Source organism: Vitis riparia, chromosome 6 (assembly GCF_004353265.1).
Source record: "Vitis riparia cultivar Riparia Gloire de Montpellier isolate 1030 chromosome 6, EGFV_Vit.rip_1.0, whole genome shotgun sequence".
Taxonomy (NCBI): domain Eukaryota; kingdom Viridiplantae; phylum Streptophyta; class Magnoliopsida; order Vitales; family Vitaceae; genus Vitis; species Vitis riparia.
This window is the reverse complement of record NC_048436.1, coordinates 15,766,316-15,784,849: the sequence shown is the minus strand read 5'-3', so window position 1 is coordinate 15,784,849 and position 18,534 is coordinate 15,766,316. Positions and strand designations below refer to the sequence as shown.

The following is an 18,534-nucleotide window of genomic DNA, read 5'->3' as shown; positions in this document are numbered from 1 at the left end:
GGTGTTTAATGAATAATATATATATATATATATATATATATATATATATATATATATGATAAAATCTAATGGTTGAATAAGGATATAACTTATTAAGATCAAAATATTAAGATACAAATAAATTAAATAAGGATGTAAAAAATATAACCTAAAAATATATACTTCACACCATATGATTGATTTTGTTAGGTACAAAAAAAAAAGTCCTTTAATATATTAGCCAAACCCTCAATTATAACCATAATTAATTTAAATAACAAAGACATGTCCCTTCCACATGCTATTTATTTTTATTTTTAATGAAAATAAACTATAGAATATCTACCTAAGGGATTGAAAGACGAATCATGAACCGTAATGTTACAAGAAACCAATGGAGCTCAATTTGTTGGTGTCTTGCTGGCAGGGAGAGGAACCGCACCCTCCTCTCATGTTCGTTTCTTATCCACTTCCCCGTTCTTGTTGCCTATGCAATGAAGTCCAGAGAGTGTCACATCATTCTTTAGATATTTTAGGTTGCGGGTCCTCTTCCATACACATTTGGGACCGTGATATTGTCAATATTGATACCTAGAATTTAAGGGCTTTGACAATTTGCCTTCTAAATAAAATATCTCTGAAGTTTGATATAGGAATTTCTTTCCTCTTTATGACAAGGGATTGCGCTATCTTGAATGTGTGGAGGTATGATCATGTGATTTAGCAGAAATTATGGAGGTTAAATATTCTTGCACCTGGGGTAGGAAGTAGAAAGATTAAAGAGCAGACAACGGAGATGAAGAAAACAGAGCTGGTGTTCGTCCCAACTCCCGCCGCTGGCCACCACATATCCGCCGTGGAATTCGCAAAGTGCTTAATTCACACGGACGATCACTTTTTCTGTTACCATCCTCCAAATGAGTTGATCACTCAATCCTTATCCGGATATATACAACAAATCTCTTCTTGCCCCTGAAACTTGTCTCCATTTCATTGACCTCCCTCATATCGATCACCCTCCATCCCATCACCCCATGATATCTTCCTTAAATCCATTGAACACTACACATTGTTTTTCATTGAAAGCTACATCTCTCACGTCAAATACGCCATCACCCACCTCATGTCATCTCGCTCTTCCCCAGAGTCAGTCCTACTCGCCGGGTTAGTCCTTGATTTCTTTTGGCTTCCCATGATTGATGTGGCCAACCAACTAGGCCTCCCTTCTTACCTATACTTCACCTTCGGTGCTGGTTTTCTTGGCCTCATGCTCTCCCCCCCAACTCGCCATAGCCAAATCGGCACTGAGTTTGAAGACTCGGATCCTGATCTGGAGCTCCCGAGTTTCGTTAACCCAGTCCCTATTCGCTTTTTGCCTGAAGCCGTGAGTAACAAGCATGGTGGTTACGCTGCTTTCATAAAGTTTGCACAGAGGTTCAAAGAGGCTAAGGGCATTATAGTAAATATGTTTCTGAGTTGGAGCCTTACGCCGTTGAGTCGTTCGCTGATGGTCAAACCCCCTCCCCCCGGTGTACACGGTAGGACCGGTTCTTAACTTTGGGGGTACGGCTCATTCCGGTTCAGACTGGGTTGACCACAGTAAGATCATTGGGTGGCTAGACGCTCAGCTGGAATTGTTTGTGGTGTTCCTCTGCTTTGGAAGCATGGGTAACTTCGACGCGCCCCAAGTGAGGGAAATCGCGCTTGGGCTCGAGCGTAGCGGCCACAAGCTCTCCTGGGCATCTGCTGAGGCTGGATGGCAAACTTGGTGGAAGCTCTAATGGCATGGAACTCGGCGAGATCTTGCCTGAGGGGTTCCTGGATCGAATCGGAGAGAGGAGAATGATTTGTGGTTGGGCACCGCAAATGGAAGTCCTGGCCCACAAAGCTATAGGAGGGTTCGTATCCTACTACGGGTGGAACTCCATCTTAGAGAACATATGGAACAGTGTACCGATGGGCCGATGGCAACCTGACCCATGTATGCATAACTCTTAGAATAACTATGGATTCACATATATTAATAATTGTTTATGATTAAACTATCTATACATATTCAATTTATATTTATTAAGTATGGGTCACCTTATGTGTAGAGCCCAAGTCACATGTGTCTTACATGATGGGCCTAAGACACATGTGGCCCAACAACCCAATGGGTATGGTCCCTAAGGCATAGAGGAAATTAATAAAAGGGAAAAGGAAATTGATTTTTGGTGTCTTTAGTTTTCTTTTCCAAAAATACAAAACGTTCCATCTCCTGCCTCCTATCACAAGAGAGAAACAGAAAGGTGGTTTCCTTTTTTATTGCCTTAGAAGAACCATATTTCTTCAAGACCGACAATGGATTTAGGTTTGTCTACATTCTCTAATCTAATCGGCATGTTTTCTTTATGATTTAACATGAGATTTTTGGTTTTGGGTTGATATTGAAGTTTACAACAAGTGGTATCAGAGCCACACATGTTGAATCATTAAGAAATGCATGTTGATTCAAAGTTACATGATTTTTCTCCCATATGGCATATTATGGCAAGAAATTTCTTGACAAAATCTGGGAATTTTTTCTAGGTTGGGTTCTTTTTCTGAATCTAAAACAAAAATTAAAAAAAAAACCCAACCAACGATTGCGCCGACAAACCCAACCGGCGATTGCATCGGCAAACCCAGCTAGTGATTGCGCCGGCGAACCTAATCAGCGATTACTGATTCATGCCTAATTGGTGTCTCAGCTGATTCGTGTCCAGCTGGTGCTCCTTGATTGAGGGATTAATCAACAAAATTTATAACCTATTACACCATATACTAGGATAGCAAAGACAAAGCTACTATAGCATAGTGGCTCTAGAATCGTTCACTGGGATGGGTTTTCACTTCACAAATGATACTAATTCAAAGCTGAATTGGTGCATTTTCATTTCAAGGTTAGCTTTAAAGGAAAACATAAAGATGCTTGAATGAAAAAGGAAAGGTTTTAAGCTAACAAAAAACAATGGCTGATTTTACTTACAAAGAAAAGTGTTTCTTGGAGTTTCAGATCACTAGGCTCAGATTCATCATACAAAAAGGAGAGTTCCGGTCACTTGTTTCTTTTCCTCATATTAGAGAATTAACATAAAGTCAATTCTCTAACAGGTGCTGCACAAATGCTTCCCATTAATGGGTTCAAACACTAAATCCCTCTCACTGATGCACCTTGCAATGGCTCATACCTCTCACCTAGCACTTGCCATTCAAGGTGATCTTTAACCTTGGATTACCCGTCAAAAGCTCGCAAGAGATAACTAATGGATGTCTCCTTGGAGTCCAAAAGCTTACCAAGTGTTGGCAATTCTAGAAAATCCTACCTTCAAGTCACCTCCCAAAGGCTCGCAAGGGGTAAACTAGTGAATCTCCATGGATGGAGATCACTTGCCTTACCAAGTGTTGGCCCAGGTGATTTAAAGGAGTTTTAAGTTAACTAAAAAGATAAAAACCATCAACAGGCACACTTTCTCTTCATTAAACACTAAAACAACAAAACTTCCAATTTATGCATGTGGAAACTTACCCGGTTACCTTAGCTCCAAGAAACAAAGAGTCTAGCCTCTCATCCTCTGAGAAAACATCTCAGAGAATGTTTGGCTAGCAAGAAAAAGAATATGAAAGAGAAGACAAGAATATATAGGAAAAACAGAGCAAGTGCTCTGTATTTTTCTTTCTTCCCAAAACTGTACAAAGGATCCAACCAACAGCACAGGCTCCTCGGGCTCCCTTTATACCACAATTACAATGATAGCTATTACCTTGATATTTTTGCCAAATTCCTAACTTAAAAACTAAGGAATTCTATCACTGGTGGTTTACAAGGAGAATTTGGGCATTTAGGCAACAAAAATCTAATGAAAAATATCCCCAAGTGTCGGTTACAAATATCGGGAAGCACTCAGGACCACTTCGCAGGTGACAAGTGAGGTCTGCGAGATTTCGCAGGTGCACAAGAAGGGCTGCGAAATTTCTTCATAGCAGCCAGCTGCTTCAACACCTTAGCAAAGTGGACTTCCATCATGTGGTGTTTGGCTTCCATCGCGGCGTGAAGCTTCAGGGGAAATCCATGGCACTGTGCAAAAAGGCTGCGAAACCATTCCGCAACAAAAGTGCTGATTCCGCAGCACTTTTCTGAAGCCTTCCTTCAGCTTGGAGTGATTGGCTTCCAATGGCTGTAACTTCCTCATTTCAGATCCAAATTGCACATGGTTTGAAGCATTGGATTCTTGACTTCCTGAGCTTTGAAATGGTATATAGCATGTAGAAAATGGACTTCGGGAAGTGCTCCAAAAGTGCAAAAGAAGACTGCAGCTGCTGTCCTCTGTTTTCTTCTTTGCTTTTCTCCTCTTTGCTTCTCTCCTTGCATACTTTGAACGACTTTAGCAAAGGGCTATGGAGCTCCAAATCTTGGTTCTTCATGAATTTGAGCTTCCCATTGCTTGCCAAGGATTCCATAAAACTCTCCTCAATCTCATAATGCTTTGGTGATCAATTTACTAACAAAAACACCAAAACTTACACAATTTGATTAGAATTGATTGAAAGGGGCCTTAACATGCTAATTGGGTTAAAAGGCACTAACTACTACTCAAAAGTGTTTAAAAGGATTAATTACAAGCTATCAAATAGCACTTTTTGAGTAGTAATCAATTACGCCGGAAAACCTTGGTGGTGCTTGCAGTGTCGATTGCATGGTTCTCTAATTGTGTTTGGACACGTGGCTCCTGAATAGACAAACGCCACTTTTGAGGATACGATTCAATAATAGTTGAAAAGTGTGTAGAGATTATGGCTATGAAATAGTCTGAATAATAGTTGAAAAGTGTGTAGAGATTATGGCTATGGAATAGTCTAAACCATCATTGCATATCCTTGGAACTATAATTCATTTACTTTTCGACCTGGATATATTTACTATATAACTTTAGGAATAAGACAACAAGACAAGATTTTTTTTTTTTTTAATTTTTCCTCTTTAAAACAAAGAGTACACGTAAAAGCCCTGGACTCTTGAAATCTAAGGACAATATATATATATATATAGATACACCTTGCCTTGCTATATTTGTGTTTAATATTTTAAAATAAATGAGTTATGTATATTTGTTGCCAAAGTAACTTTTATTATATAATTTTATTTATTTTTGAAATATGTAAACATGTTATTATTGTGTAAAATAATTAGCCCAAAGGAATATTATTTTAATATAATAATAAATAAAGTAGTCATAAATGTGTGACATATAAAGTTTACCTTGCATACTATATGTTAGTCTAAAGACAAACATATTGCTTTGGTTCTATAGTCAATATTTATGAACTAATTTTGTAAAAGAATACCAATTACAAGTTGATATTTTTGTCCAAAGACTAAATATAAATGTTTGTGCTAGGTATCTTGTGATGGGCCCACATGCATTATATATATATATATATGTTAAATTTTTATTTATTCATATATGTATGATATTTTTGTGACTAATTGTGAGCTTTATTGTTATTGTTCAACATCTTCTATATCTGCTAATGTTAATAACATTCCTATGCTTAATGACACAAACTTCAAGAAATGGAAGGAACACGTTATGATTGTGCTCGAGTGCATGGATTTGGACTATGCATTAAGGGAGGATCGCCCTGCAAACCTTACTGATGCTAGCACTGCTGAGCAAAGGGCTGCTATGGAAAAATGGGAGCGATCCAATCGGATGAGTCTAATAATAATGAAGCACTCAATTTAGGAAGCTATAAGGGGTGCAATACCTAAGGAGTCCCAAGCCAAAACATTCTTGGACCAGATAGCAAACCGATTCGTTGCAAATGAAAAGGTCGAGACAAGCACTATTCTTAGTAAGCATGTCTCCATGCGGTACAAAGGGAAAGAGAATATAATGGAGTACATTATGGAAATGTCTAATCTTGTGACTAAACTCAAGACACTAAAGTTAGAGTTGTCAAAAGACATACTCGTGCACTTGGTCTTGATCTCTCTGCCTACACAATTTAGTCCATTCAAGATGAGTTACAACACACAAAAGGAAAAATGGACTCTGAATGAGCTTATTGCTCAGTGTGTGCAAGAGGAGGAGAGACTGAAACAAGAGAAGATAGAAAGTGCTCACTTGGCTTCCACATCTCAAGGACATGGTACTAATAAGAAAGGAAAGAGGGACAATAAGGGAAAACAAACTGCATATTTTGGGACATCTGAGCAAAAGGTGCAAAAGCAACAAGATAAGGAGATCACTTGTTTCTTTTGCAAGAAGGTTGGTCATATGAAGAAGGCTTGTAATAAATACGCCGCTTGGCGTGAAAAGAAAAGTACACTTCTCAATTTTGTTTGTTTAGAAATCAATTTAGCTATAGTACCTATTGACACTTGGTGGATAAATACGAGTGCAACTACTCACATAAGTGTCACGATGCATGGTTGCCTAAGGAGTCGAATCCCAACTTATGGTGAAAGATACATCTATGTGGGAAATGACAAGGCTGCAGTGAAGGCTATTGGTCTTTTTAGATTACAGTTAGATTCCGGTTGTATTTTGGATTTAGAGGAGACGTTTAGACGAAATTTAATTTCTGTTTCATGTTTGGACAAATATGGATATTTTTGTTCATTTGGAAATGGAATGGTTAGTCTTTATCTAAATTCAAGTGTTATTGGTACTGGTAGTCTAATAGATAAGTTATACAAATTGAACATAAATGCTTCTAATGGTAATGAAACCTTGCATTCAAGTAATTATGACATTAAGCGAAAGTTAACAAATGAGAATTCATCAATGTTATGGCACAGACATTTAGGTCATATTTCAAATCAACGTATTCAAAGGCTTGTGTTAGAAGGAATTCTTGATCCAGTATAGAGTGTATTAAGGGTAAACAAACAAATGTGAGGAAAAAAAATGCTAATAGGTGTGGTGACGTTTTGGAATTGATACATACGGACATTTGTGGTCCATTTCCTACTCCTTCTTGGAATGGACAACAATATTTTATCACTTTCATTGATGATTACTCACGTTATGACTATCTTTATTTGATTCATGAGAAGTCTTAGTCATTGGATGTGTTCAAGAATTTTAAAGCCAAAGTTGAGAACCGACTAGGCAAGAAAATAAAGGTCGTTAAATCTGATCGTGGAGGTGAATATTATGGTAGATATGAAGGATTTGGTGAACAACATCCAAGGTCATTCACCAAATATTTGATGCAGTGTGGTATCGTCCCTTAGTACACCATGCTAGGGGCTCCAAGCCAAAATGGTGTAGCAAAAAGACGAAATCGTACTTTTAAGGATATGGTAAAGAGTATGATCAATCATTCTATTTTGCTAGAATCATTTTGGGGCGAAGCTATCAAAACTGCAATTTACATTTTGAACAGAGTCCCAAGCAAAGCAGTAGCCAAAACCCCATATGAGCTATGGACTAGCAAGAAACCTAGTATTATGCATTTGTATGTCAGGGGTTGTCTAGCTGAGGCTAGGCCTTACAAGCAAAAAATGAAAAAAAATTAGACTCTAGAACTATGAGTTGCTACTTTGTAGGGTATTCTGAAAGGTCGAGAGGTTTCAAGTTTTATGATCCCTTAACTAGGTTTTTCTTTGAAATGGGCAATGCTAAGTTCATTGAGGATGTTGAGTTAAGTGAGAGAAAGCCATTAAGAAATGTGGTCTTTGAAGAGGAGTCTGTTAATATTCCTATTATTGCAACTGGACATGGTCATATTATGTTTGATGACACTATCCAGAATATACAACCAATAATACAAATTGTAGACACACCTGAAATTCCTCCTACTCAAGTTGTGGAACCAATTCAAGTTCATGAAGAGGTAACTCAACAACCTCAAGAACCTCAAGTACAAATGCCACTGAGAAGATCCACTAGAGAAAGGAGAAGTACAATTTCAGATGATTATGTTGTATGAAGATGATCCAATTTCAATTAGTCAAGTCAAACAAAGTTCTAATTCTAAAAAGTAGATAGAAGCCATGAAGGATGAGATGAAATCAATGAAAAACAATGGTGTTTGAGACTTAGTAAAGTTGCCTGAAGGTGTAAAATCGATTGGTTGCAAATGGATTTTTAAGACCAAACGAGATTCAAAAGGCAACATTGTAAGGTATAAGGCACGCCTAGTCACAAAAGGTTTTACTCAAAAGGAAGACATTGATTATAAGGAGACATTTTCACTGGTTTTGCCAAATGACTCCTTTAGAATCATCATGGAACTTGTGGCTCATTATGATTTAGAATTGCATCAAATGGACGTTAAAACTGCGTTTCTTAATGGTAACATTGATGAGACAATATACATGGTGCAATCGGAGAACTTTGAGTCTAACGATTCAAAGCAACTTGTATGCAAATTAAAAAGGTCCATATATGGTTTAAAGTAGACATTCCAACAATGGTATCGAAAGTTTGATCAGGTGATTACTTCATTTGGTTTTAAGGAGAATATTGTTGATCAATGCATATATCTCAAGTTCAATGGGAGCAAATTCATTATCTTGATGCTATATGTAGATGATATTCTAGTTACAAGTAGTGATATGGAACTTTTCCATGAAACCAAGCGATTTCTATCCAGTAAATTTGACATGAAGGATCTTGGTAATGCATTTTTTGTGCTGGGTATACAGATCTATAGGGATCGTTCAAGAGGTATACTTGGGCTATCACAAAAGTCCTACATTGATAAGATAAGTAGGTTTGGCATGAGCAATTGTGCACCAGGAGACACACCTGTGACAAAAGGCGATAAATTTAGTTTGCACCAATGTCCAAGAAATGAACTTGAGAGGAATGATATAGAGAGGTTTCCCTATGCCTCGACAGTAGGAAGTCTCATGTATGCACAAGTTTGTACGCATTCGGATATTGCGTACATTGTTGGAATATTGGGCAGATATTTAAGTAACCCAAGTATGGATCACTGGAAAAAGGCAAAACGAGTTATGCGGTATTTACAGAGAACTAAAGATTATATCCTCACATATCGAACATCTAATAATTTAGAGATCGTGGGATATTTGGACTCCAATTTCACGGGATGTCTTGACAACATGAAATCTACTTCAGGCTACATCTTCATGTTGGCTGGAGGAGCAGTTTCATGGAAAAGCGTTAAACAAACATTTATTGCTTCCTTCACTATGGAGGCAGAATTCATAGTCTGCTATGAGACATCAAACCATGGGATATGACTTCGAAATTTTATCACTGAGTTGCGCATTGTTGATGAGATTGAGAAACCATTGAGAATCAGATGTAATAATAAGGTTGCTGAATTGTATTATAAGAACAACCGAAGTTCGTCAAAGTCCAAACACATTGACATCAAGTTCTTGGTTGTAAAAGAAAGAGTTCAGAGTCTTCAAGTATCAATCAAACACATAAGCACAAACTTCATGATTGTGGATCCGCTCACTAAGGGTTTGCCAACCAAAGTATTTCATGAGCATGTCACACATATGGGTGTTGTACATATTAATGATACGTCAGTATAGTGGGAGTTTGTATTTGGGTTTTGTGTTTGTTTTCTTGATGTATTGTTATGTTTGTGTTATCTGTACAAACTTTAGTTTTAAAGACTATTAAATTTGAATACTTTGAATTGAAATGATGACTTTCAGAAGCAGTTTAGCATTAAGTGTTGAAAATGGAATTTGACTATTTTTAGTCATAAAGTAGGACCAATTGGAAATAGACATATTAAAGATCTCATTTTATATAATTTCCATGCTACACATCCATACTTGATCGATGTTGCCAATTTGTTAATGTTGTGATCATTGATGAGTCTAGTTATAGTTATGATTAACGAAGATTGCTTTAATCCCGTGTTAACATAATTAGTAGACCAGATTGTTTAAGGATATTTGGATAAGATAGCAAAGATGAGCTCAATAAAGTATTATCAAGAACATTATTCGGTAATATATGTGGTCCAAGTGGAAGATTGTTAGAATAACTATGGACTCACATATATTAATAATTGTTTATGATTAAGCTATCTATACATATTCAATTTATATTTATTAAGTATGGGTCACCTTATGTATAGAGCCCAAGTCACATGTGTCTTACATGATGGACCTAAGATACATGTGGCCCAACAGCCCAATGGGTATGGTCCCTAAGGCATAGAGGAAATTAATAAAAGGGAAAAGGAAATTGATTTTTGGTGTCTTTAGTTTTCTTTTCCAAAAATACAAAACGTTCCCTCTCCTGCCTCCCATCATAAGAGAGAAAACAGAAAGGTGGTTTCCTCCTCTATTGTCTTAGAAGAACCATATTTCTTCAAGACCGACAATGGATTCAGGTTTGTCTACATTCTCTAATCTAATCGACATGTTTTCTTTATGATTTAACATGAGATTTTTGGTTTTGGGTTGATATTGAAGTTTACAACAAGAACAACAGTTGAATGTCTTTGGACTGGTGAAGGAACTGGGATTAGTAGTGGAGATGAGACTAGACCATAGATAGCGTGGGGATGAAGTGGTAATAGCCAAAAAGATAGATGGTACGATAAGATGTGTGATGAAGCATGATAGCATGGTGAGGAAGGTGAAGGAAATGGGAGAGATGAGTAGGAAGGCTATGATGGAGGGTGGATCTTCCTCTAATTTCCTTGGACGGCTGATCACTGATATCATCCCCATTGACTAGTGTATCGCTTAATCTAATCACGTGGTTTTTCTCCTTAACTTGAGAATAAAAAAAAGGTGTTCATTGTTAAATGGTTGAGTTGACTGGGTGTTGGGCGTTGCGAGACATGTACGAATGTGGTCTACCACACCACAAGTATATTGGACTTGATAAAAATATAAATTAGGGGTGGATAGAATAAAAGATTGTGTCGTGCATGTTGAAATTACGAAATTGATTTGAACGGATTAATATAAATATTTTTATTTCTTTGTCGACATTATCAAGAATAGAAAGTTATTTAGAATTTGTTTTGCTCTATATTCATAATCCATTCCTGATTTTGATATTGATACCTCGACGAGAACAAGGAGCTATCATAATGGTTTCATCTTTGATTGTAGTTGATTACAAAGCTATGTTGGCATACGTCATCCAAAAATCTTAATGACATACTTTGTGTGCATATGCATCTTCGTTGGTTATTTGATGCGCTTAAAAGTGTTTTAAGATTTTATTTTTTCAAATATTGTAGCAGATGTGTTGGAAATTTCGTTTTCTCCGGTTGACGAAACGGTGTCGCACTGACCTGTTTTGAATAACAAAGATGATGTCCACCAAAAACCGGACCAGAGAAAATTAGTTAAAGGAAAAACGAAACGGTGGTTGGAACTTGGAACAAGGAGGATGCATGGCAATCCCAGACCCCTGTCTCGTCTCTCTTCCACGTTCCCACTCCCTCCCAACCCCAAACCCCAACTCCATAACCCTCAATAACGACCGATATTTCGCCAACCACCCGACACTTTCACTCATCGACCAATGCTCCGAAACGAAACAATTGAAGCAAATCCATGCCCAGATGCTCCGTACTGGTCTCTTCTTCGACCCCTTCTCCGCCAGTAGACTCATCACCGCCGCCGCTCTCTCTCCCTTCCCCAGCCTCGATTATGCCCAGCAAGTGTTCGACCAAATTCCCCACCCAAATCTCTACACTTGGAACACTCTCATTCGCGCTTATGCTTCCAGTTCTAATCCCCATCAGAGCCTCTTAATCTTCTTACGAATGCTTCATCAATCTCCTGATTTTCCTGACAAATTCACTTTCCCTTTTCTGATCAAAGCCGCGTCGGAACTTGAGGAGTTGTTTACAGGGAAGGCTTTTCATGGAATGGTGATTAAGGTGTTGCTGGGTTCGGACGTCTTCATTCTTAATTCTCTGATTCATTTTTACGCCAAGTGTGGAGAGTTGGGTTTGGGGTATAGAGTTTTTGTGAATATGCCTAGGAGGGATGTTGTTTCTTGGAATTCGATGATTACAGCTTTTGTGCAGGGGGGTTGTCCGGAGGAGGCATTGGAGTTGTTTCGGGAAATGGAGACGCAGAATGTGAAACCTAATGGCATAACAATGGTGGGGGTTTTGTCAGCTTGTGCCAAGAAGTCGGACTTTGAGTTTGGGAGGTGGGTGCATTCGTATATTGAGAGGAACAGGATTGGTGAGAGCTTGACTTTGAGTAATGCTATGCTTGATATGTATACAAAGTGTGGGAGTGTTGAGGATGCAAAGAGATTGTTTGATAAGATGCCGGAGAAGGATATTGTCTCATGGACAACTATGCTCGTTGGGTATGCTAAAATAGGGGAGTATGATGCGGCTCAGGGTATTTTTGATGCAATGCCTAATCAAGATATTGCTGCATGGAATGCCCTCATATCTGCCTATGAACAGTGTGGTAAGCCAAAGGAGGCTTTGAAGCTTTTCCATGAATTGCAGCTGAGCAAAACTGCAAAACCTGATGAGGTCACTCTTGTTAGCACACTTTCGGCTTGTGCTCAGTTGGGAGCAATGGATTTAGGTGGATGGATCCATGTGTACATAAAGAAGCAGGGAATGAAGTTAAACTGCCATCTCACTACCTCACTTATTGACATGTACTGTAAGTGCGGGGATCTGCAGAAGGCACTCGTGGTATTTCATTCAGTGGAAAAGAAAGATGTGTTTGTTTGGAGTGCCATGATTGCAGGTTTGGCAATGCATGGGCATGGCAAGGATGCAATAGATTTGTTTTCAAAAATGCAAGAGGATAAGGTCAAGCCCAATGCTGTGACTTTTACTAATATACTATGTGCTTGTAGCCACGCGGGATTAGTGGAGGAAGGCAGGACTTTCTTCAATCAAATGGAGCTAGTTTATGGGGTTTTGCCTGGAGTCAAGCATTATGCTTGTATGGTTGATATTCTTGGTCGAGCAGGCCTGTTGGAAGAAGCTGTGGAATTGATAGAGAAAATGCCAATGGCCCCAGCTGCTTCTGTATGGGGGGCCCTGCTTGGAGCCTGTACAATTCATGAAAATGTAGTACTTGCTGAACAGGCTTGTAGCCAACTGATTGAGTTAGAGCCTGGAAATCATGGAGCCTATGTACTCTTATCAAATATATATGCTAAAGCAGGGAAATGGGATAGAGTTTCTGGGTTAAGGAAGCTTATGAGGGATGTTGGACTGAAGAAAGAACCAGGTTGTAGCTCAATAGAGGTTGATGGTATTGTTCATGAGTTTCTAGTGGGAGATAATTCCCATCCTTCATCCAAGAAAATCTATGCGAAGCTGGATGAGATTGTGGCAAGATTAGAAACCATTGGATATGTGCCAAACAAGTCCCACCTACTACAGCTTGTTGAAGAAGATGATGTGAAAGAGCAGGCACTATTCCTTCACAGTGAGAAGTTAGCAATTGCTTTTGGGCTTATTAGTACAGGCCAATCTCAACCAATTCGAATTGTGAAGAATCTCCGAGTTTGTGGGGACTGCCACTCAGTTGCGAAGCTTGTGTCCAAGCTTTATGATAGAGAGATTCTTTTGAGAGACCGGTATAGGTTCCACCATTTCAGAGAAGGGCATTGCTCATGTATGGATTATTGGTGATTATGAAAGAATTATTCTTCAAGAGTATGGATTGTTGTCGATTATGGAAGAATTAGTTATGAAGATTTCACCCAGTCCCATTATGATGTTACTAGTGCTCGGAAGAGTATTTACATTCGAGAAGCACCAAGAGCCCAAGTTCAGTTGAAGTCTTGGGGAACAATGGTATCCCATGTTTTCTATAAAGCTAAAGGTGAAAGGTATGATTCAAGCCTTCTCTTCCACTGGTGTCATCTGGAAGATTCTACCCTGAAGTCCTCCATTAAGCTTTAGATTGGTTGGTGGTTGGATGGTGACCCAAAGGAATACTAGGTCAAGCTAATTTTTGGAGGAGATGAGTTGTTGATTTAGTAACTCCTGTGTTGCTTCTTTTTTCCCATGAATTCTTTTCAAGAAGCACTTTATTAGAAGTGAAATGTCATTTAACATGTCTTTTAACTTTTTCATTGCATAAAAGCTATTTTTAGTAAAAGAGATTTGTTGCACTTGAAAAGCCCTTTTTAGTAAAGTTGGCATCAGATGCTTGTGTAGAAGAAAAGTGGCACCAACACAAACGACCCTCACCAAATTTTGTGATTATGTGAATAACTTCATATGTTTGTTCATCAGCTTAGGAAATCCAGCAGGATAAAGGTAGGCCAACGCATCCTACTTCATGAGCAGGCTAGTAGCCAATTGGGGAATAGACAGAAGAAGAGGCTCCTCTAATTGATGAAATCTTTTGGGATTGAATCAAAGAAAGCGGTTTCTGCTCATTAAGGTGACAAACAAGCCAAGAATGAGAACTAGTAGAAACGATTATACATGGCCAAAACTTTTTTCCTTTTCTCATTTTTTCTTTTTGATCAACCTAGCTTTCCAATAGCGAAAGAAATAATCATTAATGAAAGAAGCAAATGAATGAGATCCTGTTCACAGGGAACTAGTCTTAAATTCTTTCACCTAGGCAGCACCTGTGTAATGCTTACAGAACAGCTGCTTACACGGGTCGAAGTAACAAGGGGATTTATCAGTTGCTTTCTTTTTGGTACCTCAGAAGAAGTCATCCATGAATGGCCAATCCCACCATCTGAATGCTTGTAGTAGCCTGGCCGTGTTAGCGCCATTGAATCCGGGCTGACCTCTTTGGAGAGCATTTGCAGAACTTGCGTCATGGTGGGCCTCTGCCAAGACACCGCTTGGATGCACAGCAGTGCCACCTTGATGAAACATGAAACCTCATCCTCAGGGTACTCAACCAGTTCTGGATCAACCATGTCCAACAGACTGTTGTCTTCCTTCAGTTTCCATGTCTGTATCATCAGCACCCCAACTCATCAGGCACTCAGGCATCATATATTGCTTAAAAACAACATAAATATGTATAGCTGGAGAGTGAATTCGGCAATCCCAATAGTTATAGGCTATGAAATCATATATCTTGTGTCCCTGATTCACTCCATAGAATCAAATTAGTTTGGCTGAAGAGTTTAAAATTTTCCATTTGGTTGTATCATGTAAAACAGTTGAATAAGACCAAAGCCCAGAAAATTTTTGTATCTGAAAGACTGAATCTCTACAGAAACAGAGAATGATGTCATCTGAAAAGGGTAAAGAAGAAAGTTTAACTTCTCATGGTTTTTTGGATAAGAATGGATACGTACCCATTCCACTAGGACCAGAAGATTCTCCCCAAATGCAGCCTTGCTACTACTTCTACCACTAATAATTTCAAGCATGAGCACACCAAAACTGTAGACATCAGCCTTTTCTGTTAACCTTCCTGACAATGCATACTCCGGTGCCATGTATCCCCTGCATGCATACAGATAGGAGATACATTACAGTAGGGGTAATACCAATAACAATAGTAAACAAATGGACGTTGTTTCTCAGTCCTATGGTGCATAGTATATGCTTACATGGTTCCTGCCACTCTAGTACTAATGTGAGTGACATTTTCTGGAAAAAGTTTGGCCAGCCCAAAATCCCCAATTCTAGGATTAAGGTCTCCATCAAGAAGTATATTACTGGCCTTGATATCTCGATGAATAATTCGGGGTTCAGCTTCCTCATGAAGAAATGCAAGACCGTGAGCGGTGCTTGTACAGATTGCAGCCCTCTTAGGCCAATCTAAAACAATTCGTTTAGACTTCGAACCTGAAATAGCAGATGCTGTGCATAAGTTGGTTTAGCCTAATCTTGGAGTCCTCTCATTTTCTTAGGTAAAGGACAAGGTAAAGACAACAAAGATTTTCTTAGGAGTAATTCAACTCACAAACATAAGCATGTGTTAAGTCATTGTCTTCAACAGACATTGGACCTTAAAATTCAAATTTTTCTGGGCTGTGAAAGTTAATGGACTTACTGAGTAAAGCACTTGAAAGACTTTTATTCTCCAGATATTCATAGACCAGCATTCGACTACCACCCCCAACACAACAACCAATAAGTCGAACAAGGCATGGATGTTGTATATTTGAAATCATGTCAATCTCAGTTAAGAACTCCCTTTTTCCTTGCTTAGATTCAACAGAGAGAGACTTCACAGCAACTTGAGTTCCATCCCTCAAAACTCCCTAAGAACATAAGCAAAAAAATACAGTAATTCAAGGACAAATCTTCATAGACAATACCAAAATTGTACCGACAGTGATTCCATTTCTGTTCTGATCGAGGCAAAAACATAGATATGAAGGATACAGAAAGATGATCAGCCTCACCCTATAAACAATTCCAAAGCCACCTCTGCCTATTCGGTTAGATGGATGGAAGTTCCGTGTTGCTGATCTCAATGCATTATAGGAAAAGAGCCTCACATTTTTACCAGCAATCTCTGCTTAAAAACAAATACACAAAAATGAAATAGCAACAATAATAAAACTAGGTGAACTGCTAGTGAGAACAAAATCAATGTCCAACAGTCCATAAAATCAAAAGGAGCTTACTCCAACCAAGAAAACTAGAATGCGATGAATTGATGAATCATTTGCCAACTGGCATTAATTCTGAAAAATGTTATAAAACAATCTAGTTGCATAGTTACGGCAAGACTTCCCGAATTGGTGTAATCATTTTAGAAAGAATTTGTTATTTGCAAACAAACCATGATGAAAATTCCAGTCACAATTTGGCCCAGAAGAGAAGTAAGATGAATTTCATACCTTCTGCTTCTTTCTGATGGTGATCACCATTCTTCATTTTACACAACTTCATCACACTGAAGGAGCTAAAATGCATTGCTATCCGATTACAGCTCTCTAGCTACCCCCCAATCCCTCAAAACATCTCTTCCTTCAAATGCCTTTTACATGGAGCAGTGAGGAAGTGTCGTAAAGACTGAAGAAACAAAAATAGACGACTTTTCCAAAGGAAGAACAAGCCATAGAAGAAAAATCAAAAGCTAGTGTGATTATTCATACACAAGTAGACCGAGTCGGAAAGCTAGAAACTTACTGCAGGATGACTAAACGCCCACAAAAGATATCACATCAGCAAGAAAAAGAGAACATGCACGATTAGAATTGTGAAAACTGAACACGAGAAGCAAACCACGCATTACTGAAACCTTGAAAAAGGGAGAGCATGACGGAGACATTGCTAAAGGTAAATGTGATGGTTTAAAGAAGGAAGAAGAGGATAAGGAGATAGGGATGATCATTGGTCTGAAATGAAGGCTCCAAAACCATCTGAAAATGAGTTGTCTTGGATAAGTTTCCTGCTAGGAGGGCTAAAAGTGCTTGACGCATGAACCCAAGTTGCTGGGACATCGATGATAAAAGACCAGTGATGGTGATGGAAGAGCCATAACCCTTCTCATGTTCATTAATGAGCTCTCATGTGAAAACGGTTAAAGGGTGAAGGACTTTACAGCGTAATTTTTGTTTTTGAAAAAACGTTTGGACTGGCTGCAAAGACCTTGGTTTCCCTTTCAGTAGTTGAGCAGTTCAACAGATAACCAATTAGTTTTATCATGAAAAATTGGTACCAAAACTGTACCACTACCTTTATTCTGGTGTCATCTATTAGAATGATTTATGTTAAAGGGTCACAAGTGTTGAAGGGTATCTTCATCTTTGTTGAAGGCCGATGTTCTCTCCTGAGTTCATGCATGACCCCATATTGATCCTTAATACACTGTATGACCAGCTGGCTCCCTTGAGTCAAGTGGATAGGTTTAGTACGAAAAGTAAGGAGTTGGGTAGAGAAGTTTTGGACATTCTTTGAAGCAAAGCAAAATTAGTCAAAAAAAGAGGACACAGAAGACTCATCACCATGCAACATGAGTTGGCTCAGACAAGGACACAACAGCTTGGGTCAGTGTCACCGTATGATAAAAGGTCTTTTGTTATATTTTATCATAGGATGGCACTCTGTGCAAGACAGACCGGTGACCATTTCAAATCAAAATAGGAGTTAGATCAGCTAACTTGATCTTCTAGGAAGATTCAATCTATAAGTTGTAAGGCAAGGAATGAGGCATATGATACCACCCTGAGCCACATCCAGTGACAACTTACAACCATTGAAGCCTCTTTGAAGTTGAATCAAGAGGATTTTGAGACGCTAGATGAAGAATTCAAAGCTTTGGGCCAATGAATTGGGGATACCAAATTGTGGGGGTGATTTCTAAGTGTGACTGAACACATTAATTTGGGACACCAGAGTCTGGTAACTTTTAAAGGTGAATGGTGATGGATCGAGGGGTTATAGTCGTATAGCCGTTATAAGGCAATGTAAATAAGGCTACTATTCAAGACCCTGACACCTTGGGTCCTCATTAAGGAATAAGATCACATAGACTAGAAGCCCAAGGTTGCTTCAGGTCTGGGCCCAGTCATGGTCCACTTTACATTCCCGGGGTCTCAGCACAAAGGAGGCTCATGATGCCTTGTAGCCTATTGCCTCTGGCGTGAGCTCTCCAGGCTTGTCGCTGAAAAGGTACCTCATTGTCCAACAACA

General features: G+C 38.8%; 3 protein-coding genes across 6 annotated transcripts; 2 read left to right on the top strand and 1 right to left on the bottom strand.

The window, feature by feature from the left end:
• The first annotated feature begins 775 nt into the window (after positions 1–775).
• Positions 776–1,760, top strand: LOC117917035 (UDP-glycosyltransferase 71E1-like). Its single transcript, XM_034833264.1, has 3 exons — positions 776–849; positions 1,066–1,517; positions 1,600–1,760. Exons 1-3 carry the CDS (start codon positions 776–778, stop codon positions 1,758–1,760), a joined length of 687 nt encoding a protein of 228 aa, XP_034689155.1.
• A 9,394-nt stretch (positions 1,761–11,154) lies between these two features.
• On the top strand, positions 11,155–14,086 carry LOC117916153 (pentatricopeptide repeat-containing protein At2g29760, chloroplastic). Its single transcript, XM_034832040.1, has one exon. The coding sequence runs from the start codon at positions 11,362–11,364 to the stop codon at positions 13,591–13,593; it is 2,232 nt and encodes a 743-aa protein (XP_034687931.1). The 5' UTR covers positions 11,155–11,361; the 3' UTR covers positions 13,594–14,086.
• A 362-nt stretch (positions 14,087–14,448) lies between these two features.
• LOC117916155 (putative serine/threonine-protein kinase) lies at positions 14,449–17,668 on the bottom strand. Of its 4 annotated transcripts, none has more exons than XM_034832047.1 (7): positions 17,029–17,668; positions 16,737–16,876; positions 16,296–16,408; positions 15,941–16,151; positions 15,495–15,747; positions 15,237–15,387; positions 14,449–14,885 (listed from the first exon to the last, which is right to left on the bottom strand). In XM_034832047.1, exons 2-7 carry the CDS (start codon positions 16,810–16,812, stop codon positions 14,532–14,534), a joined length of 1,158 nt encoding a protein of 385 aa, XP_034687938.1. In that variant the 5' UTR covers positions 16,813–16,876; positions 17,029–17,668; the 3' UTR covers positions 14,449–14,531. The 4 variants fall into 4 exon arrangements, with proteins under 4 accessions (XP_034687938.1, XP_034687936.1, XP_034687937.1 ...); XM_034832045.1 differs by having other exon boundaries at positions 16,737–16,933; positions 17,029–17,667; XM_034832046.1 differs by having other exon boundaries at positions 16,737–16,911; positions 17,029–17,667.
• Between the last annotated feature and the right edge of the window lie 866 nt (positions 17,669–18,534).